Source organism: Nerophis ophidion, linkage group LG02, assembly GCF_033978795.1.
Source record: "Nerophis ophidion isolate RoL-2023_Sa linkage group LG02, RoL_Noph_v1.0, whole genome shotgun sequence".
Taxonomy (NCBI): Eukaryota; Metazoa; Chordata; class Actinopteri; order Syngnathiformes; family Syngnathidae; genus Nerophis; species Nerophis ophidion.
This window is the reverse complement of record NC_084612.1, coordinates 80,355,988-80,380,339: the sequence shown is the minus strand read 5'-3', so window position 1 is coordinate 80,380,339 and position 24,352 is coordinate 80,355,988. Positions and strand designations below refer to the sequence as shown.

The window sequence follows — 24,352 nt, the reverse complement described above, 5'->3', positions numbered from 1 at the left end:
AAATCACGGATTCTCAATTACATGAGCCAAATAAGCTAGCATGCTAACAATAGCATGCTTACAGTTACCATTAGTAAAATACGACATGACACTAAAGTTTATACCTATGACATTAGTTCAAAAAGCTAGCATGCTAACAATTAATGAAATGTGACATGACACTGAGGTTTATACCTGTTAAAATAGCTCAAAAAGGTAGCATGCTAACAACAGCATGCTTACAGTTACCTTTAGTAAAATACGGCATGAAACTAAAGTTTAAGCCTATTACATTAGTTCAAAAAGCTAGCATGCTAACAAGTAGTAAAATACGACATATGACAGAGGTTTATACCTTTGAAATTAGCTAAAAAAAGCTAGCATGCTAACAACAGCACGCTTACAATTACCATTAGTAAAACGTGACATGACACTAAGGTGTATACCTTTTACATTAGCTAAAAAAGGTAGCATGCTAACAACAGCATGCTTACAGTTACCATTAGTAAAATACGACATGACACTAAAGCTAGCATGCTAACAAGTAGTAAAATACAACATATGACAGAGGATTATACCTCTGAAATTAACTAAAAAAGCTAGCATGCTAACAACCGCACGCTTACAATTACCATTAGTAAAATGTGACATGACACTAAGGTGTATACCTTTTACATTAGCTCAAAAAGCTATCATGCTAACTAGTAAAATACGACACATGACAGAGTTTCATACCTTTTACATTAGCTAAAAAAGCTAGCATGTTTACAGTTACCATTGGTAAAATGCGACATATAACACTGAGGTTTATACCTTTTAAAATAGCTCCAAAAGCTAGCATGCTAAAACAGCATGCTTACAGTTACCATTCGTAAAATACGACATGACACTAAGGTTTATACCTTTTACATTAGCTCACAAAGCTATCATGCTAACACTTAGTAAAATACAACATATGTCAGAGGTTTATACTTTTGAAATTAGCTAAACAAGCTAATAAGCTAAATGTATCGCAATCGGCACACCAATAAATAAAATACATCTCTAAAAGAACTTGATTTCTCGTAGATAAACGTGGAAGAACTCACCAGGATAGCCTTCTAAACTCGTCCTCACGTCTTCCACTGACGGGTACAACTGCAGCAAAAACCAGGTGGGGGGATAAAACAAACAACAAAACATGTTCCTAACATCGTCACAATCAAGCTGCGAGAAAACGCAACGTTCGACGTGAACGGGGTGAAGCTTGCGAACGTTCGAAATGTCGTACGAATCCTGTAAGACTAAATGTTGGCGTTGTTGGAAAGAGTTAGCTCACTGTACTTCCAAGAAGGTAAAAAGTTGCGGAATCCGTGATTTTTAGCTCTGGATAAAACCAATAGGCTAAATGCTAGTATAAAATGTTAGCATGCAAACAGGGAAACAGCTAGCTTACTTTTAAGATGCCGCCATGTAACAAATCCATAATTACTCGGTTAAAAAGTATAAAATATGATAAAATGCTAGCATAAAATGTTAGCATGTTAACATGTGAACAGCTAGCATACATTATGGATGGCGCTAAACTACAAAATCCATGATTATTATGCTAAAATGCTAGCATAAAATGTTAGCATAGTAATGTAAGCATGTCGACATGTGAACAGCCAGCATACTTTATGGATGGCGCCAAGCAACAAAATCCATGATTATTATTAGGTTAAGAGTAAAAAAAAAATCGCTAAAATGCTAGCACAAAACGTTAGCATGCTAACAGGGAAACGGCAAATTTACTTTTAAGATGGCGCAAAGTAACAAATCCATAATTATTCGGTTAAAAAGTAAAAAATCTCATAAAATGTTAGCATAGTAATGTTAGCATTTTAACATGTGAACAGTTAGCATACAATCAGGACGGCACCAAGTCAGGAAATCCATTATTAGGTTAAAAAGTACAAAATATGCCAAAATGCTAAAACAGTAATGTTAGCATGTTAACATGTGAACATCCAGCATACTTTTTAAGATGGCGCCAAGAAACAAAATCCGTGATCATTAGGTTAAAAAGTACAAAATGTGCTAAGATGCTAGCATAATACGTTAGCATGCTAACAGGGAAAGGGCAAATTTACTTTTAAGATGGCGCAAAGTTACAAATCCATAATTATTCGGTTAAAAAGTAAAAAATATCCTAAAATGCTGACATAAAATGTTAGCATAGTAATGTTACCATGTTAACATGTGAACAGTTAGCATACAATCAGGACAGCACCAAGTCAGGAAATCCATTATTAGGTTAAAAAGTACAAAATATGCCAAAATGCTAAAACAGTAATGTTAGCATGTTAACATGTGAACATCTAGCCTACTTTTAAGATGGCACCAAGTAACAAAATCCATGATCATTAGGTTAAAAAGTACAAAATGTGCTAAAATGCTAGCATAATACGTTAGCATGCTAACAGGGAAACGGCAAGTTTACTTTTAAGATGGCGCAAAGTTACAAATCCATAATTATTCGGTTAAAAAGTAAAAAATATCCTAAAATGCTAACATAAAATGTTAGCATAGTAATGTTAGCATGTTAACATGTGAACAGTTAGCATACAATCAGGACGGCACCAAGTAAGGAAATCCACTATTAGGTTAAAAAGTACAAAATATGCCAAAATGCTAACATAAAATGTTAAAACAGTAACGTTAGCATGGGAACATGTAGCATACTTTTAAGATGGCACCAAGTAACAAAATCCGTGATCATTAGGTTAAAAAGTACAAAATGTGCTAAAATGCTAGCATATTACGTTAGCATGCTAACAGGGAAACGGCAAATTTACTTTTACGATGGCGCCAAGTTACAAATCCATAATTATTCGGTTAAAAAGTAAAAAATATCCTAAAATGCTAACACAAAATGTTAGCATAGTAATGTTAGCATGTTAACATGTGAACAGTTAGCATACAATCAGGACGGCACTAAGTAAGGAAATCCATTATTACGTTAAAAAGTACAAAATATGGCAAAATGCTAACATAAAATGTTAAAACAGTAATGTTAGCATGTGAACATCTAGCATACTTTTAAGATGGCGCCAAGTAACAACATCCGTGATCATTGGGTTAAAAAGTCCAAATGTGTTAAAATGCTAGCATAATACGTTAGCATGCTAACAGGGAAACGGCAAGTTTACTTTTAAGATGGCGCCAAGTTAAAAATCCATAATTATTCGGTTAAAAAGTAAAAAATATCCTAAAATGCTAACATAAAACGTTAGCATAGTAATGTTAGCATGTTAACATGTGAACAGCTAGCATACTTTTAGGACGGCACCAAGTAAGGAAATCCATTATCATTAGGTTAAAAAGTACAAAATATGCCAGAATGCTAACATAAAATGTTAAAACAGTAATGTTAGCATGTTAAAATGTGAACATCTAGCATACTTTTAAGATGGCACCAAGTAACAAAATCCGTGATCATTAGGTTAAAAAGTACAAAATGTGCTAAAATGCTAGCATAATACATTAGCATGCTAACAGGGAAACGGCAAATTTACTTTTAAGATGGCGCAAAGTTAAAAATCCATAATTATTCGGTTAAAAAGTAAAAAATATCCTAAAATGCTAACATAAAATGTTAGCATAGTAATGTTAGCATGTTAACATGTGAACAGTTAGCATACAATCAGGACGGCACCAAGTAAGGAAATCCATTATTAGGTTAAAAAGTACAAAATATGCCAAAATGCTAAAACAGTAATGTTAGCATGTTAACATGTGAACATCTAGCATACTTTTAAGATGGCACCTAGTAACAAAATCCATGATCATTAGGTTAAAAAGTACAAAATATGCCAAAATGCTAAAACAGCAATGTTAGCATGTTAACATGGGAACATCTAGCATACTTTTAAGATGGCACCAAGTAACAAAATCCGTGATCATTAGCTTAAAAAGTACAAAATGTGCTAAAATGCTAGCATAATACGTTAGCATGCTAACAGGGAAACGGCAAGTTTACTTTTAAGATGGCGCCGAGTTACAAATTCACAATTATTCGGTTAAAACTAAACAATTTGCCAAATTGCTAGAAAAAAAACATTAGCATAATGTTAGCATGTCGAAATTTTAAAACGATAGCATTAAATGCTAGCTGATGCTATATACCATTACTTACTAGTGCAAGTGTACCTAATAAAGTGTCTGGTGAGTGTTCAATAGTGAAAGGGTGTTATGTTGCGTTGTCACGGCGACGAAGCGTACCAAGTGAATAGGCGGGTCAGACCGAAGCGAGGACTTGCCCAGAGTGGTGAGGGTGCGCTGGAACTCCCCCCCCAGCCACTTGCTGCGGTCGGGCCCCATGGAGCCGATGCTGGAGAACTGACCAACCACGGCCCACCTGTCCTCGCCGGGCACGGGCTCGGCGTGCTCCAACAAAAGCTGCGGAGAAATCGAGATGGTCGACGCCTGCGGTCACCTGGATGATGATGATGATGATGATGATGATGATGATGATGATGATGTACCTTCCTCAGCCTCAAGTGGCCCCAGCGCTCCATGTCAGCTCCTACGTACCTGCCGGGGGCGGAGCCTACCAAGTACACCCTGACCACAGACGGAATGAGAATTAGAAACCGACATTTTGTTTTTTTTGTACCCCTAAACATGCAACAATGTAAAATGCTAGCATAAAACGTTAGCAGAGTAGTGTTAGCATGTCAACATGTGAACAGCTAGCATACTTTAAAGATGGCGCCAAGTAACAAAATATATGATTCTTAAGTCAAAAAGTACAAAATATGCTAAAATGCTAGCATGAAATGTTAGCATGTTCATGTTAGCATGTAAAAATCTAGTATTCTTCTAAGATAGCACTAAGTAACAGAATCATGAGGTTAAAAAGTAGGAAATTACTTAAATTGCTAGCAGAAAATGGTAGCATTTTGATGTTAGCATGTCAACACGTGAACAGCTAGCATACTTTAAGGACGGCGTCAAGTCAGAGAATCCATGATTAGTATGTTAAAAAGTAAAAAAAATATGCTAAAATGTTAGCATTTTGATGTTAGCATGTCAACATGTGAACAGCTAGCATACTTTAAGGACGGCGTCAAGTCAGAGAATCCATGATTATTATGTTAAAAAGTAAAAAAATATGCTAAAATGTTAGCATAGTAATGTTAGCATGTTAACATGTGAACAGCTAGCATACTTTAAGGACGGCGTCAAGTCAGAGAATCCATGATTATTAGGTTAAAAATAAAAAAAATATGCTAAAATGTTAGCATAGTAATGATAGCATGTTAACATGTGAACAAGCTAGCATACTTTCTGGATGGCGCTAAGCAACAAAATACATGATTATTAGGTCAAAAAGTACAAAATATGCAAAAACATTAGCATAGTAATGTTAGAATGTTAACATGTGAACAGCTAGCATACTTTCAGGATGGTGACAAGTAAGGAAATCCATGATTGTTAAGTTAAAAAGTACAAAAAAATGCTAAAATGTTAGCATAGTAATGTTAGCATGTGGACATATGAACAGCTAGCATTCTTTACGGATAGCGCCAAGTAACACAATCTAGGATTATAAGGTTAAAAAGTACAAAATAGGCTAAAATGCTAGCATGAAATGTTAGCATGTTCATGTTAGCATGTAAAAATCTAGTATACTTCTAAGATAGCACAAAGTAACAGAATCATGAGGATAAAAAGTAATAAAATACTTAAATTGCTAGTAGAAAATGTTAGCATTTTTATGTTAGCATGTCAACATGTGAACAGCTAGCATACTTTAAGGACGGCGTCAGCTCAGAGAATCCATGATTGTTAGGTTAAAAAGAAAAAAATATGCTAAAATGTTAGCATAGTAATGATAGCATGTTAACATGTGAACAAGCTAGCATACTTTCTGGATGGCGCTAAGCAACAAAATCCATGATTATTAGGTCAAAAAGTACAAAATATGCAAAAAAATTAGCATAGTAATGTTAGCATGTTAACATGTGAACAGCTAGCATACTTTCAGGATGGTGACAAGTAAGGAAATCCATGATTGTTAAGTTAAAAGTACAAAAACATGCTAAAATGCTAGCATAGTAATGTTAGCATGTAGACATATGAACAGCAAGCATTCTTTACGGATAGCGCCAAGTAACACAATCCAGGATTATTAGGTTAAAAAGTACAAAATAGGCTAAAATGCTAGCATGAAATGTTAGCATGTTCATGTTAGCATGTGAAAATCTGGTATACTTCTAAGATAGCACTAAGTAACAGAATCATGAGGATAAAAAGTAATAAAATACTTAAATTGCTAGTAGAAAATGTTAGCATTTTGATGTTAGCATGTCAACATGTGAACAGCTAGCATACTTTAAGGACGGCGTCAAGTCAGAGAATCCATGATTATTAGGTCAAAAAGTACAAAATATGCAAAAACATTAACATAGTAATGTTAGCATGTTAACATGTGAACAGCTAGCATACTTTCAGGATGGTGTCAAGTAAGGAAATCCATGATTGTTAAGTTAAAAAGTACAAAAAATGCTAAAATATTAGCATAGTAATGTTAGCATGTTAACATGTGAACAGCTAGCATACTTTCAGGATGGTGTCAAGTAAGGAAATCCATGATTGTTAAGTTAAAAAGTACAAAAATTGCAAAAACATTAACATAGTAATGTTAGCATGTGAACAGCTAGCAATCTTTCAGGATGGTGTCAAGTAAGGAAATCCATGATTGTTAAGTTAAAAAGTACAAAAAATGCAAAAATGTTAGCATAGTAATGTTAGCATGTAGACATATGAAGAGCTAGCATTCTTTACGGATAGCGCCAAGTATCAAAATCGAGGATTATTAGGTTAAAAAGTAAAAAATAGGCTAAAATGCTAGCGTGAAATGTTAGCATGTTCATGTTAGCATGTAAAAATCTAGCATACTTCTAAGATAGCACTAAGTAACAGAATCATGAGGTTAAAAAGTAAAAAAATACTTAAATTGCTAGTAGAAAATGTTAGCATTTTGATGTTAGCATGCCAACATGTGAACAGCTAGCATACTTTAAGGACAGCGTCAAATCAGAGAATCCATGATCATTAGATTAAAAAGTAAAAAATATGCTAAAATGCTCGCATAAAATGTTAGCAGAGTAATGTTAGCATGTTAACATGTGAACAGCTAGCATACTTTATGGATGGCACAAAGCAACAAAATTAAAGATTAGGTCAAAAAGTACAAAATATGCTAAAATATTAGCATAGTAATGTTAGCATGTCGACATATGAACAGCTAGCATACTTTAAGGATGGCGCCAAGTAACAAAATCCATGATTATTAGGTAAAATTTTACAAAAGATGCTAAAGTGCGAGCATAACATGTTAGCAAAGATAAGTTAGCATGTAAAGAGCAAGCTTATTTTTAAGATGGCGCCGAGTAACAAAATCCATGATTATTAGGTTAGACGTATAAAATATGCTAAAATGCTATCATAACATGTTAGCATAGATATGTTAGCATGTAAAGAGCGAGCTTATTTTTAAGATGGCGCCTAGTAACAAAATCCATGATTATTAGGTTAAATCGTACAAAATATGCTAAAATGCTGGCATAACATGTTAGCATAGATATGTTAGCATGTAAACAGCGAACTTATTTTTAAGATGGCGCCAAGTAACAAAATCCATGATTATTAGGTTAAATGTACAAAATATGCTAAAATGCTATCATAACATGTTAGCATAGATATGTTAGCATGTAAAGAGCAAGCTTATTTTTAAGATGGCGCCGAGTAACAAAATCCACGATTATTAGGTTAAATGTACAAATTATGCTAAAATGCTATCATAACATGTTAGTATAGATAAGTTAGCATGTAAAGAGCGAGCTTATTGTTAAGATGGCGCCGAGTAACAAAATCCATGATTATTAGGTTAAACGTACAAAATATGCTAAAATGCTATCATAACATGTTATTATAGATAAGTTAGCATTAAAGGAGCGAGCTTATTTTTAAGATGGCGCCAAGTAACAAAATCCATGATTATTAGGTTAAATGTACGAAATATGCTAAAATGCTATCACACCATGTTAGCATAGATATGTTAGCATGTAAACAGCAAGCTTATTTTTAAGATGGCGCCGAGTAACAAAATCCATAATTATTAGGTTAAACGTACAAAATATGCTAAAATGCTATCATAACATGTTAGCATAGATAAGTTAGCATGTAAGGAGCGAGCTTATTTTTAAGATGGCACCGAGTAACAAAATCCATGATTATTAGGTTAAATCGTACAAAATATGCTAAAATGCTATCATAACATCTTAGCATAGACAAGTTAGCATGAAAACAGCGAGCTTATTGTTAAGATGGCGCCGAGTAACAAAATCCATGATTATTAGGTAAAATGTACAAAATATGCTAAAATGTTATCATAACAAGTTAGCATAGATATGTTAGCATGTAAAGAGCAAGCTTATTTTCAAGATGGCGCCGAATAACAAAATCCATGATTATTAGGTTAAACGTACAAAATATGCTAAAATACTATCATGACATGTTAGCATAGATATGTTAGCATGTAAAGAGCAAGCTTATTTTTAAGATGGCGCCGAGTAACAAAATCCATGATTATTAGGTTAAATGTACAAATTATGCTAAAATGCTATCATAACATGTTAGCATAGATAAGTTAGCATGTAAAGAGCGAGCTTATTGTTAAGATGGCGCCGAGTAACAAAATCCATGATTATTAGGTTAAACGTACAAAATATGCTAAAATGCTATCATAACATGTTATTATAGATAAGTTAGCATTAAAGGAGCGAGCTTATTTTTAAGATGGCGCCAAGTAACAAAATCCATGATTATTAGGTTAAATGTACGAAATATGCTAAAATGCTATCACACCATGTTAGCATAGATATGTTAGCATGTAAACAGCAAGCTTATTTTTAAGATGGCGCCGAGTAACAAAATCCATAATTATTAGGTTAAACGTACAAAATATGCTAAAATGCTATCATAACAAGTTAGCATAGATATGTTAGCATGTAAAGAGCAAGCTTATTTTCAAGATGGCGCCGAATAACAAAATCCATGATTATTAGGTTAAACGTACAAAATATGCTAAAATACTATCATGACATGTTAGCATTGATATGTTAGCATGTAAAGAGCAAGCTTATTTTTAAGATGGCGCCGAGTAACAAAATCCATGATTATTAAGTTTAAACATAATTGCTGGGAAAAAAGCATGTAAACAGCGTTAGCATGTGATGTTAGCATGTGATGTTAGCATGAGATGTTAGCATGTTAGCATGAGATGTTAGCATGGCATGCCTGGTCTGGGACAGGTCGTGCTCCTTGATCCTCTGCATCCAGTCCTCCAGCTCCGGGGCCCGGTAGGAGGCCAGGTAGTCCAGCAGGTCTCTCTTGAAGAAGGTGGGCGAGTCGCCGCAGGTGTCGTTGCTGCCTCTTGGTAACCGTGGAAACAGAGGACTCATCCACATCCTGGTCCAGGACCGAGGACAAGGGGCGGGGTTAGGATGGGACAACTTTCACTTTCTGTTTTTGCTGATCTAATGTTTGTCAATAAAAGCTCAACACATTCTTATCATTTAGTCGTAAATAATTAAATTACGGGATTGAATATTTCACAATTTAATTTATCATTCAATTATTTATTCATGTTTTAATTTCATGATTTAATGAAATATGCCTTGATGTATTTACATATTTCATTCATTATTTCACGATTTACTATTTTGTTATTTAAATAAGCATTTTTACAATTATATTTATATCACATACATGTTAATTTCATATGATTATATTGCGTACATATTTTAATCTCATATATTTATATCATATTAGTATGTTATTTTTATATATTTATATCAAATACTTGTATTAATTTCATATATTTATATCGCATACATATGTTAATTTCATATATTTATATCACATACACGTTATTTTTATATATATCAACTACTTGTATTAATTTCATATATTTCTATCGCATACATATGTTAATTTCATATAATTATATTGCATCCATATGTTAATTTCATATATTTGTGTACACATGTTAATTTCATATACTTATATCACGTACATATGTTAATTTTATAAATTTATATCAAATACTTGTATTAATTTCATATATTTGTATTGCATACATATGTTAATTTCATATTATGTTGCGTACATATGTTAATTTTATATACTTATATCGTGTACATATGTTAATTTCATATACTTATATCACGTAAATATGTTAATTTTATATATTTATATCAAATACTTGTATTAATTTCATATATTTACATCGCATACATATGTTAATTTCATATTATATCGCGTACATATGTTAATTTCATATTTATATCGCATCCATGTTAATTTCATATATTTATATTGTGTACATATGTTAATTTCATATACTTATATCGCGTACATATGTTAATTTTATATATTTATATCAAATACTTGTATTAATTTCATATATTTGTATCACATACATATGTTAATTTCATATATTTACATCGCATACATATGTTAATTTCATATTATATCGCGTACATATGTTAATTTCATATATTTATATCGCATCCATATGTTAATTTCATATATTTATATTGTGTACATATGTTAATTTCATGTTCTTATATCACATACATATGTTAATTGTATATATTTATATCAAATACTTGTAATAATTGCATATATTTGTATTGCATACATGTTCATTTCATATATTTACATCGCATACATATGTTAATTTCATATTATTATATCGCATACACATGTTAATTTCATATATATTTATATCGCGTACATATGTTAATTTCATATATTTATATCACATACATATGTTAATTTTACATATGTATATCAAATACTTGTATTAATTTCATATATTTATATCGCATACATATGTTAATTTCATATATTTATATCACATACATATGTTAATTTTACATATGTATATCAAATACTTGTATTAATTTCATATATTTATATCGCATACATATGTTAATTTCATATGATTATATAGTGTACATATGTTAATTTCATATATTTATATCACATACATGTTATTTTTATATTTATATCAAATACTTGTATTAATTTCATATATTTGTATCACATACATATGTTAATTTCATATATTTATGTCGCATCCATATGTTAATTTCATATATTTATATTGTTTACACATGTTAATTTCATATACTTATATCACATACATATGTTAATTTTATATGTTTATATCAAATACTTGTATTAATTTCATATTTGTATTGCATACACATGTTAATTTCATATATTTACATCACATACATGTTAATTTCATATTATACCGCGTACATGTTAATTTCATATATTTATATCGCATCCATATGTTAATTTCGTATATCTATATTGTGTACATATGTTAGTTTCATATACTTATGTCTTGTACATATCTTCATTTTATATATTTATATCAAATACTTGTATTAATTTCATATATTTGTATTGCATACATATGTTAATTTCATATATTTACATCGCATACATGTGTTAATTTAATATATTTATATTGTGTACATATGTTAATTTCATATTTATATCACATGCATGTTAATTTTATATCCATCCATCCATCCATTTTCTACCGCTTATTCCCTTTCGGGGTCGCGGGGGGCGCTGGCGCCTATCTCAGCTACAATCGGGCGGAAGGCAGGGTACACCCTGGACAAGTCGCCACCTCATCGCAGGGCCAACACAGATAGACAGACAACATTCACACACTAGGGCCAATTTAGTGTTGCCAATCAACCTATCCCCAGGTGCATGTCTTTGGAAGTGGGCATATCTATATCAAATATTTACATCGCATACATATGTTAATTTCATATGATTATATCGCATACATTTGTTAATTTCATATATTTATATCTCATACATATGTTAATTTTATATATTTATATCAAATACTTGTATTAATTTCATATATTTGTATTGCATACATATGTTAATTTCATATATTTATATTGTGTACATATGTTAATTTCATATATTTATATCACGCACATATGTTAATTTTATACATTTATATCAGGTAAATACGTTAATTTATTACATTTATCTTGTGTGCATATGTTAATTTCATATATTATATCGCATACATGTACATTTCATACATTTATATTGTTTACATATGCTAGTTTGATACATTTATGTCACATACATATGTTAATTTAATATATTTATATCGTGTACATGTTAATTTCATACATTTATTTCACGTACATATTTTAATTCAATATATTTATATCGCGTGCATATGTCAATTGCATACATTTATATCGCATACATATGTAAATTATATATGTTTATATCGCGTACATGTGGTAATTTAATATTATTGGATCGCGTACATATGTTAATTTCATACATAGTGTACGTATGTTAATTTCATATATTTATACCACGTAAATGTTCAATTCATATATTTATACTATGTATGTACATGTTCATTTCATACATTTATATCGCCTACATATGTTAATTTCATATATTTAGATTGTGTACATATCCATCCATTTTCTACCGCTTATTCCCTTTCGGGGTCGCGGGGGGCGCTGGCGCCTATCTCAGCTACAATCGGGCGGAAGGCAGGGTACACCCTGGACAAGTCGCCACCTCATCGCAGGGCCAACACAGATAGACAGACAACATTCACACACTAGAGCCAATTTGGTGTTGCCAATCAACCTATCCCCAGGTGGTGGGAGGAAGCCGGAGTACCCGGAGGGAACCCACGCATTCACGGAGAGAACATGCAAACTCCGCACAGAAAGATCCCGAGCCTGGATTTGAACCCAGGACTGCAGGACCTTCGTATTGTGAGGCAGACGCACTAACCCCTCTGCCACCGTGAAGCCCTTATATTGTGTATGTAAATGTTAATTTCATATATTTATATTGTGTACATATGTTAATGTCATATACTTATATCGCGCACATATGTTATTTTCATATAATTATATTGCAGACATATGTTAATTTCATACATTTTTATCGCATACATGTTCATTTCACTTACTTATATTCATTTTACATACTTATATTGTGTATGTACATGTTATTTTAATATATTTATATTGCGTAAATATGTTAATTTCATGTTTATATAGCATAAATATGTTAAATTCATACATTTACATTCTGTACTTGCGTTAATTGAATATATATAGATTGCATACATATGTTAATTACATTCATTATATCACATACAAATGTTAATTTCATAAATTTATATTGTGTACATATGTTCATTTCATATATTCATATCACATGTGCAATTAATTATGTACAACGTACAATTAATTATGTACAGATGAGGGGTTGCATGAATTCCAATGGGGTGCACGTCTCGCCAAAACACCGGCACTTTTATGTTTTATTGTAAAAAAAATACATATATATATACATTATATATTTTGCATGTAGTTTTTCCATGTGAAGTGAATTATATTTTATATAGCGCTTTTCTCTCGTGACTCAAAGCGCTTTACATAGTGAAACCCAATATCTAAGTTACATTTAAACAAGTGTGGGTGGCACTGGGAGCAGGTGGGTAAAGGGTCTTGCCCAAGGACACAACGGCAGTGACTAGGATGGCGGAAGCGGGAATCGAACCTGCAACCCTCAAGTTGCTGGCACAGCCACTCTACCACCCGAGCTATGCGCACCTTTTGGTGATTAATGCGTACTGTCACACACCTGCCAGCACTATTCCACTTTGACGTGAATTAATTTCATTTATCCAATATGGCTGACTTGAAGGAACCCACCCTTGTGTTTTCTGGTACCAGTCTGCTCGGATGAGGTTGGAGGTCAGGATGACGACTCGGAGGCCCTCGTGGTACCACAGCAGCATCATCTTCCTGCAACGAGGACCACCCACTTCAACACCGGGCGGGCGGGCGGCGAGTCCCCGAGACCGACTAGCTTACGTGTGGTGAGTTCCGAAGGCGATGTCCAGCTTGGCCTGTCCACGTTTTTCAAAAGAAGAAGAAGAAGAAGATTGTTGACCGGGATAAGGAGCGAGAAGAGGTTTCAGGTAGTACCTGGCACAGGCGCACGTGGGGGAAGGGCTTGGCCTGCTGCACCAGCCGAGCCTTGGCCTCCCGCTTGTCCCCGTGGACCAGGAGGACGGGACGATCCCTAAGAGCCAGAAAAACATTGTCAGACGCTTCCTTACTGCGGCCGCCATCTTGGTAAGGGCAACTTGCCTGAAGTCTGAAGGATATTGATCCACCATCCAGCCCACGTCGAAGCAGTAATTAAACTGGAATTCAACACAGTGGTAGTATTACTAGTACTTGCAATGGTAGGAGTACTGCAGCAGTCGTGCTAGTACTATAGTAGTAGTAGTAATGGTAGTACTATAGGAGAAGTAGCAATGGTAGTGGTAGTACTACAGCAGTAATATTAGTAGTAGCACTATAAGAGTAATAGTAGTAGTACTATAGTAGTAATGTTAGTAGTAGAAGTAGTAACAATGGCATTGGTAGTACTATATTAGTAATGTTAGTAGTAGTAATACTATAATAGTACTAGTAGTAGTACTATAGTAGTAAATGTAGTAGTACTATGGTAGTAGTAGTAGTAATACTATAGTAGTAATGTTAGTAGTAGTAGTAGGACTACTATGGTAGTAATAGTAGTGGGAGTACTATAGTGGAAGTATTAGTGATAGTACTATAGTAGTTGTGGAATTAATATAGTAGTAGTAGTGGCAGTACTATAGTCGTAGTAATACTATAGTAGTAATGTTAGTAGTAGAAGCAGTAGTGGTTGTACTATGTAGTAGTAGTAGTAATACTATAGTAATAATGTTGGTAGTGTAAGTAGTAGTAGTAGTAGTACTATGGCAGTAGTAGTAGTACAATAGGGAAGTAGTAGTGACAGTACTATAGTAATTGTGGAATTATTATAGTAGAGTGGCAGTACTATAGTAGTAGTAATAGTAGTTGTAGTTGTACTATAATAGTAATGTTAGTATTAGAAGTAGTAGTGTTTGTACAATGGTGTTTTTTTTTTGTTTTTTTTTAAGCAAAAAAGATTTATAAAACAGCAGAGTGCGCCTCTTAAATATAGATGATCTTTGACTAGTGTTTTTTTTTGTTTTGGTTTTTTTCAGCAAAAAGTCTTAAAAAACAGCAAAGCGTTCCTGTCATATAGACAATCTTTGACAAGTGTTTTTTTTTTTAAGCAAAACAAGTTTTATAAAACAGCAGAGCGATCCAGTTATATAGAGGATCTTTGACTGGTCATTTTTTAGCAAAAAGTCTTATAAAACAACAGAGTGCTCCTGTCATAGAAAGGATCTCTGGCCTTCTTATTGTGGTCGACCTTTAAAAGAGAGTCACAATCCATCATTCGAACAAAAAGCTGCAAGATAAAGTATAATATCAACAGTGGGACATTTGTTTTCACTTTTCAAAAAGTGTTGATGTCCCACACGGCAGGAATTGTAGAAAATGAGAAGATTACCTGAGCAGATTCCTTCAAGGTGCCAAACAATGGAGAGAGGATGTCTGAAGAAAAAAAGAAAAAGTACAAATCAATAAAGAAATAAATGTGTATTCAAATTGTGAAATGTTTAATTCAATCTTGAAATATTTATTCATATTGTAAAATTGATCAAATAATGAAATAAACAATTATATGTATTTTGCAATAAAGTAATTATTGGCAGGCAGATTTAATTTTGATTAATTTTGAGGTATTTGATTTATATTTTAAATTCATTAATGCCACATTTAAAGACCTACTGAAAGCCACAACTACCGACCACACAGTCTGATAGTTTATATATCAATGATGAAATATCAACATTGCAACACATGCCAGTATGGCCTTTTTAGTTTACTAAATTGCAAATTTCGCACCGAAGTATCATGCTAAAATGTCGCGGTGTGAAGACGCGTGCGCGTGACGTCACGCATTGTGGAGAACATTATGTTCCAGCACCGTTATAAATACAGAGTCTCGGAAAACTGGCGTGCACAAGCGATCCCTCAGAAAGCTGGCGTGCACATCACTTGTGCACGCCAGCTTTCTGAGACTCTTATTTTGTTAGCGCAGGCAGCATGAAGCAGGGCTTTTATTGTGAAGATAGGAAATGTGCAGTCGGCCTTTAGAGTTTTGACGGAAGGGACGGCGCGAAAGTCTGTTGAAATAAAAAGTGTTTCTCGCCTTCCTCTCTGTCATTTTTTCATAATAATGAACTGGCAGCAGCCAGCGTCATCTCACAAGACCCTCGGTTGCCGTGAATGTCAATCAAGCAAGCTACGGAATTTGCCGCCAATGTTTTTCTTGTAAAGTGTATGGAAGCTGGATGAATTAGATGCCAAAAACCAACCACTTTCATGTGGTATTGTACAGAAAAGGACCACTTTTTTTCTCCTCCATTTGAAAATGTGGGCGTTATCATCATTACTGTCTGATTCCAATCAATGCAAGTCATCAGAATCAGGTAATACACCAACTTATATTCTTGTCTTTGTGAAAGAAAGACATCTATATGTGTTACACATGCTTGTATTATCATTAAACACATTTAACTTGTTTACAAAAATGTCTCTTTCGTAAATAAATAAATATAAATGATATATATAAATGAGGTAGATCCCCTCGAGTTGGTCAATTGAAAAGTAGCTCGCCTGCAGAAAAAGTGTGGGCACCCCTGCACTACGCCATGCCGCCCCCATCCATCCATCCATTTCTACCGCTTATTCCCTTTTTTTTGGGGTCGCGCGGGGGCGCTGGCGCCTATCTCAGCTACAATCGGGCGGAAGGCGGGGTACACCCTGGACAAGTCGCCACCTCATCGCAGGGGCAACACAGATAGACAGACAACATGCACACTCACATTCACACACTAGGGACCATTTAGTGTTGCCAATCAACCTATCCCCAGGTGCATGTCTTTGGAAGTGGGAGGAAGCCGGAGTACCCGGAGGGAACCCACGCATTCACGGGGCCCCAGTAACACAATAAGCAGATATGGGATTTTCCAGGATTATCCTAGTAAATGTGTCTAATAACATCTGAATCGCTCTGCCGTCTAGTTTTTTGTTTGTTTTTTCGTAGTCCTTCACTGACTTTCCATCCATCCATCCATTTTCTACCGCTTATTCCCTTTCGGGGTGGCGGGGGGCGCTGGCGCCTATCTCAGCTACAATCGGGCGGAAGGCGGGGTACACCCTGGACAAGTCGCCACCTCATCGCAGGGGCAACACAGATAGACATGGAACATTCACACTCACATTCACACACTAGGGACCATTTAGTGTTGCCAATCAACCTATCCCCAGGTGCATGTCTTTGGAGGTGGGAGGAAGCCGGAGTACCCGGAGGGAACCCACGCATTCACGGGGCCCCAGTAACACATTAAGCAGATAAGGGATTTTCCAGAATTATCCTAGTAAATGTGTCTAATAACATCTGAATCGCTCTGCCGTCTAGTTTTTTGTTTGTTTTTTCGTAGTCCTTCACTGACTTTCCATCCATTTTCTACCGCTTATTCCCTTTCGGGATCGCGGGGGGCGCTGGCGCCTATCTCAGCTACAATCGGGCGGAAGGCGGGGTACACCCTGGACAAGTCGCCACCTCATCGCAGGGCCAACACATATAGACAGACCACATTCACACTCACATTCACACACTAGGGACAATTTTTTAGTGTTGCCAATCAACCTATCCCCAGGTGCATGTCTTTGGAAGTGGGAAGAAGCCGGAGTACCCGGAGGGAACCCACGGATTCACGGGGCCCCAGTAACACAATAAGCAGATAACGGATTTTCCAGAATTATCCTAGTAAATGTGTCTAATAACATCTGAATCGCTCTGCCGTCTAGTTTTTTGTTTGTTTTTTCGTAGTCCTTCACTGACTTTCCATCCATTTTCTACCGCTTATTCCCTTTCGGGATCGCGGGGGGCGCTGGCGCCTATCTCAGCTACAATCGGGCGGAAGGCGGGGTACACCCTGGACAAGTCGCCACCTCATCGCAGGGCCAACACAGATAGACAGACAACATTCACACTCACATTCACACACTAGGGACCATTTAGTGTTGCCAATCAACCTATCCCCAGGTGCATGTCTTTGGAGGTGGGAGGAAGCCGGAGTACCCGGAGGGAACCCACGCATTCACGGGGCCCCAGTAACACATTAAGCAGATAAGGGATTTTCCAGAATTATCCTAGTAAATGTGTCTAATAACATCTGAATCGCTCTGCCGTCTAGTTTTTTGTTTGTTTTTTCGTAGTCCTTCACTGACTTTCCATCCATTTTCTACCGCTTATTCCCTTTCGGGATCGCGGGGGGCGCTGGCGCCTATCCCAGCTACAATCGGGCGGAAGGCGGGTACACCCTGGACAAGTCGCCACCTCATCGCAGGGCCAACACATATAGACAGACCACATTCACACTCACATTCACACACTAGGGCCAATTTAGTGTTGCCAATCAACCTATCCCCAGGTGCATGTCTTTGGAAGTGGGAGGAAGCCGGAGTACCCGGAGGGAACCCACGCATTCACAGGGAGAACATGCAAACTCCACACAGAAAGATCCTGAGCCTGGATTTGAACCCAGGACTGCAGGACCTTCGTATTGTGAGGCAGACGCACTAACCCCTCTGCCACCGTGAAGCCTCACTGACTTTCCTCATCCACAAATCTGTCATCCTCGATCAAATTAATGGGGGAATCGTCGCTTTCTCGGTCTGAATCGCTCTTGCTGCTGGTGGCCATGATTGTAAACAATGTTCAGATGTGAGGAGCTCCACAACCCGTGACGTCACGCGGACATCGTCTAGTACTTCCGGTACAGGCAAGGCGGCCAAAAGTTGCGAACTTTATCGTCGATGTTCTCTACTTAAATCCTTTCAGCAAAAATATGGCAATATCGCGAAATGATCAAGTATGACACATAGAATGGACCTGCTATCCCCGTTTAAATAATAAAATCTCATTTCAGTAGGCCTTTAGGTGATCATTTTCAAATTCAAACAAGGTGTGTTGCTGTGAGCTGAGTTCTGTGTGAAATGCACAGACGTCACGTGGAAGTGGTATCGCCGCGATGTAAGATAGAAGCAGTATCGCACCTCTGATGTGCAGCGCTCCGCTGTTGTACTTCCTGTCCAGGCCCGTCACCTTGTTCAGGTAGAACCTGAAGGTGTCGTCCAGACGAGGAACGCTGGCCTCGAAGAAGTCGTCGGGCTCATCGATGTAGTAGACGCGGCCGTGGGGGCTGGGCGGGCGCTCGGTCTCCACCATGGCTTTCTTGCGTTTGGAGCTCGGGGGCTTCTGCATGCTCTTCGCCTCATCATCATCGTCGTCGTCGTCGTCATCTTCATCGCTGTCGGACAGCGCCCAGCCCGAGCCATCCGACGCCGCCATCTTCCTCTTCCCGGCGACAGACGACTCCGATTGGTTCCGAGCAGCCTGCTGTCTGGCCTGAGAGCCCACGACGAGGGAAGGTTCCGGACTGAGGCCCGGTTCTGGTTTCACCGGCACCGGGGCCGCGGCGGACTCGGCGGGAGGGCTGTGGCTGGTCGGGGCCGCTTGAGGGGGTCTGGGTGTTGTGCCCGATAGAGGAAGCTCGTCATTGTCTTCGTCACTGCTGGAGACGGCCCATTTGCCGTGTTGGCTGTCCTGAGACATGCCTGCACAAAACTAATCGTTTGAAGTTCAGCAATAGGAATGAAAGTCACGTGGCAGTCATGGTGAACAAGTTTATAAAAATGTGTCAACTTCGTCTCCTTGGCAGCAACTTTTTGTTTTTAACTTTAACAATTAAAATATATTTATTTATTTTGTACATAATATTTTTTACCATATTTTTACATTTATATATATATTTTTATGAAAATGTGTTTTACTTTTTAACCTCTGAACTATTTTTAAAACAAATTACTTCGTCTCCTTGCCAGCAGCCTATATTTACAACTTTTTGTTTTTAACTTAAACAATTAAAACATATTTATTTATTTTATATATAATATTTTTTTTACTATATTTTTACATATATATATCTATATATATTTTCTTTTAATGAATATTTGTTTTAATTTTTAACCTCTGAACTATTTTTAAAACAAATTACTTCGTCTCCTTGGCAGCAGCCTACATTTACAACTTTTTGTTTTTAACTTAAACAATTAAAACATATTTATTTATTTTATATATAATATTTTTTACCATATTTTTACATATATATATATATTTTTATGAATATTTGTTTTACTTTTTAACCTCTGAACTTTTTTAAAACAAATTACTTCGTCTCCTTGGCAGCAGCCTACATGTACAACTTTTTGTTTTTAACTTTAACAATTAAAACATATTTATTTATTTTATATATAATATTTTTTAATATATTTTTAAATATATATATATTTTTTTATGAATATTTGTTTTACTTTTTAACCTCTGAACTATTTTTAAAACAAATTATTTTGTCTCCTTGGCAGCAGCCTATATTTACAACTTTTTGTTTTTAACTTTAACAATTAAAATATATTTATTTATTTTATATATAATATTTTTTACTATATTTTTACATATATATATATTTTTTTTATGAATATTTATTTTACTTTTTAACCTCTGAACTATTTTTAAAACAAATTACTTTGTCTCCTTGGCAGCAGCCTACATTTACTACTTTTTGTTTTTAACTTAAACAATTAAAACATTTTTTTTCTATATAATATTTTTTACTATATTTTTACATATATATATATATTTTTAATGAATATTTGTTTTACTTTTTAACCTCTGAACTATTTTTAAAACAAATTACTTCGTCTCCTTGGCAGCAGCCTACATTTACAACTTTTTTGTTTTTAACTTTAACAATTAAAACATATTTATTTATTTTATATATAATATTTTTTACTATATTTTTACATATATGTATTTTTTTTAATTAATATTTGTTTTACTTTTTAACCTCTGAACTATTTTTAAAACAAATTACTTCGTCTCCTTGGCAGCAGCCTACATTTACAACTTTTTGTTTTTAACTTTAACAATTAAAATATATTTATTTATTTTATATATAATATTGTTTACTATATTTTTAAATATATATATATTTTTTATGAATATTTGTTTTACTTTTTAACCTCTGAACTATTTTTAAAACAAATTACTTCGTCTCCTTGGCAGCAGCCTACATTTACAACTTTTTTGTTTTTAACTTTAACAATTAAAATATATTTATTTATTTTATATATAATATTGTTTACCACATTTTTACATATATGTATTTTTTTATGAATATTTGTTTTACTTTTCAACCTCTGAACTATTTTTAAAACGAATTACTTCGTCTCTTTGGCAGCAGCCTATATTTACAACTTTTTGTTTTTAACTTTAATTAAAACATATTTATTTATTTTATATATAATATGTTTTACCATATTTTTACATATATATATATATATATTTTTTTTTAATGAATATTTGTTTTACTTTTTAACCTCTGAACTATTTTTAAAACAAATTACTTCGTCTCCTTGGCAGCAGCCTATATTTACAACTTTTTGTTTTTAACTTTAACAATTAAAACATATTTATTTATTTTATATATAATATTTTTTACCATATTTTTACATATATATATTTTTTTATGAATATTTGTTTTACTTTTTAACCTCTGAACTATTTTTAAAACAAATTACTTCGTCTCCTTGGCAGCAGCCTATATTTACAACTTTTTGTTTTTAACTTTAACAATTAAAATATATTTATTTATTTTATATATAATATTGTTTACCATATTTTTACATATATATATACATATATATATATTTTTTATGAATATTTGTTTTACTTTTTAACCTCTGAACTATTTTTAAAACAAATTACTTCGTCTCCTTGGCAGCAGCCTATATTTACAACTTTTTGTTTTTAACTTTAACAATTAAAACATATTTATTTATTTTATATATAATATTTTTTACCATATTTTTACACATATATGTTTTTTTTATGAATATTTGTTTTACTTTTTAACCTCTGAACTATTTTTAAAACAAATTACTTCGTCTCCTTGGCAGCAGCCTATATTTACAACTTTTTGTTTTTAACTTTAACAATTAAAACATATTTATTTATTTTATATATAATATTTTTTACCATATTTTTACATATATGTATTTTTTATGAATATTTGTTTTACTTTTTAACCTCTGAACTATTTTTAAAACAAATTACTTCGTCTCCTTGGCAGCAGCCTATATTTACAACTTTTTGTTTTTAACTTTAACAATTAAAATATATTTATTTATTTTATATATAATATTGTTTACCATATTTTTACATATATATATATATATTTTTATGAATATTTGTTTTACCTTTTAACCTCTGAACTATTTTTAAAACAAATTACTTCGTCTCCTTGGCAGCAGCCTATATTTACAACTTTTTGTTTTTAACTTTAACAATTAAAACATATTTATTTATTTTATATATAATATTTTTTACTATATTTTTACATATATATATATTTTTTTATGAATATTTGTTTTACTTTTTAACCTCAACTATTTTTAAAACAAATTACTTTTAAATCATTTAAATTAGTTTATTATTAATTGATAGTCATATTTTTTCATGTTTTTTCAACTATATATTTATCATACTTTTTAAAATAAGAATATTTGTGTTACTTTTTAACCTTTAAACTATTTAAAAATACTTTTAAATCAATTAAAGTAGTTTGTTATTAATTGATAGTCATATTTTATATATTTTTGTACTATATTTTTACACACATAATTTTTTTAATGAATATTTTTACTTTTTAACCTTTAAACTATTTAAAAAATACTTTTAAATCAATTAAAGTAGTTTATTATTAATTGATAGTCATATTTTTTACTAGATTTTTACATACATATATATTTTTTTGAAATATTTGTTTTTCTTTTTAAACTTTGAACTATTTTTAAACAAATGACTTTTAAATCAACTGAATTTGTTTATTATTAATTGATAGTCTTATGAAAATAAAAACAATACTAACACTAATAATAATTTGTCATGTTGATATTACAACAACAACAATATACTGCTACTCATATAATAAGCGGTGTTAAAATAATATTAACAATAATAATGATCATACAATATAACATTAGTACTGTTATTATCAATATTGTAAGATTAATGCCACTGCAATAAATAAATACATATATATTTAATTATAAATAAAATGTATACATTTATGTTTAAATAATTAAATAAATCAATGATATAATTATGATAATAATAACATTGTATTATTATCATTACTTTTTTATGGGCACCCTGTTGGCACGAAAGAACAAAAAAAAAATAATAATAATAAAATAGGAATTTTAAATAAGATATAATTTGGGATTTAAAAAAATTGCTGTTTTATAATCCTACTATACACAAATATAAACAGTGACAAAAAATGATTAATACAATTTGAAAATAATTAAATTAAAAATGAAATCAATAAATTGTAAAATAAATAAGTAATAGATTAAATAAAGAAATCATGAAATTATTATAATGAAATAATGATTTAAATAATTACTTGATGGGTTAAATTGTTAAAATATTTAATTGAATAAGTGAGCATTTGAATCGTAAAATGATTAATAAAAAAATTACAATTAGTTTAATCATAAAATGATTGGTTAAATCATGAAATATATGAATTAATCATTAAATAAATTTTATGTCATGACTTATTTCAATAAATCATGGAATAATTCATTAACTAATTGAATAAACTAATTGAATGACTAAATTTTAAAATCATTTTAGTAAATAATTGAGTAAGAAAATTGTCAAAGACGTATTGAAATCACGAAATAATTAAAAAATAGATAACCAAATCCTAAATTATTTTATTAAATACATAATTACACCATGATATATGTGGAATAATTCATTAAATAATAACATTGTGAAATAATTAAATGTGCAATTAAATTGTGAAATACCACCACTACATTAAATAAATACATATAGTTTAATTATAAATCAAATTAATATATTTTTAAATAATTTAATACAACAATGATATAGTAACAATAACAATATTTATATTATTATAATTGCTATTTTATGGGCACTTTTTTGGCACGAAAGAACAAATAATAAAAAAAAGTGTTAAAAAAATAACAGTAATTTTAAATAAGACTTAATTTTGCATATACAAAAATGTAAACAGTAATAATACAAAATAGCTGTTATATAACACTAAAACAGTGACAAAAAATCATAAAACGGTCTATGATAAATATAGGGAGATATTTTCAATTTAACCAAG

General features: G+C 32.8%; 1 protein-coding gene across 2 annotated transcripts in view; it reads right to left on the bottom strand.

Annotated features, from left to right (window-relative positions):
• Nucleotides 1–24,352, bottom strand: part of tdp1 (tyrosyl-DNA phosphodiesterase 1) — a 30,597-nt gene that overhangs the window by 4,888 nt on the left and 1,357 nt on the right. The window contains exons 2-11 of one of the 2 annotated variants that reach the window (XM_061892337.1): nt 19,140–19,700; nt 15,520–15,563; nt 14,256–14,311; nt 14,091–14,187; nt 13,977–14,011; nt 13,815–13,907; nt 9,307–9,477; nt 4,485–4,563; nt 4,222–4,398; nt 1,068–1,116 (exon numbers count right to left, since the gene is read on the bottom strand). In XM_061892337.1, the coding sequence (XP_061748321.1) occupies nt 1,068–1,116; nt 4,222–4,398; nt 4,485–4,563; nt 9,307–9,477; nt 13,815–13,907; nt 13,977–14,011; nt 14,091–14,187; nt 14,256–14,311; nt 15,520–15,563; nt 19,140–19,698 (1,360 nt within the window). In that variant the 5' untranslated portion in view covers nt 19,699–19,700. Of the gene's footprint in view, nt 1–1,067; nt 1,117–4,221; nt 4,399–4,484; nt 4,564–9,306; nt 9,478–13,814; nt 13,908–13,976; nt 14,012–14,090; nt 14,188–14,255; nt 14,312–15,519; nt 15,564–19,139; nt 19,711–24,352 lie in introns of both variants that reach the window. The other variant, XM_061892331.1, reaches the window with a different exon arrangement.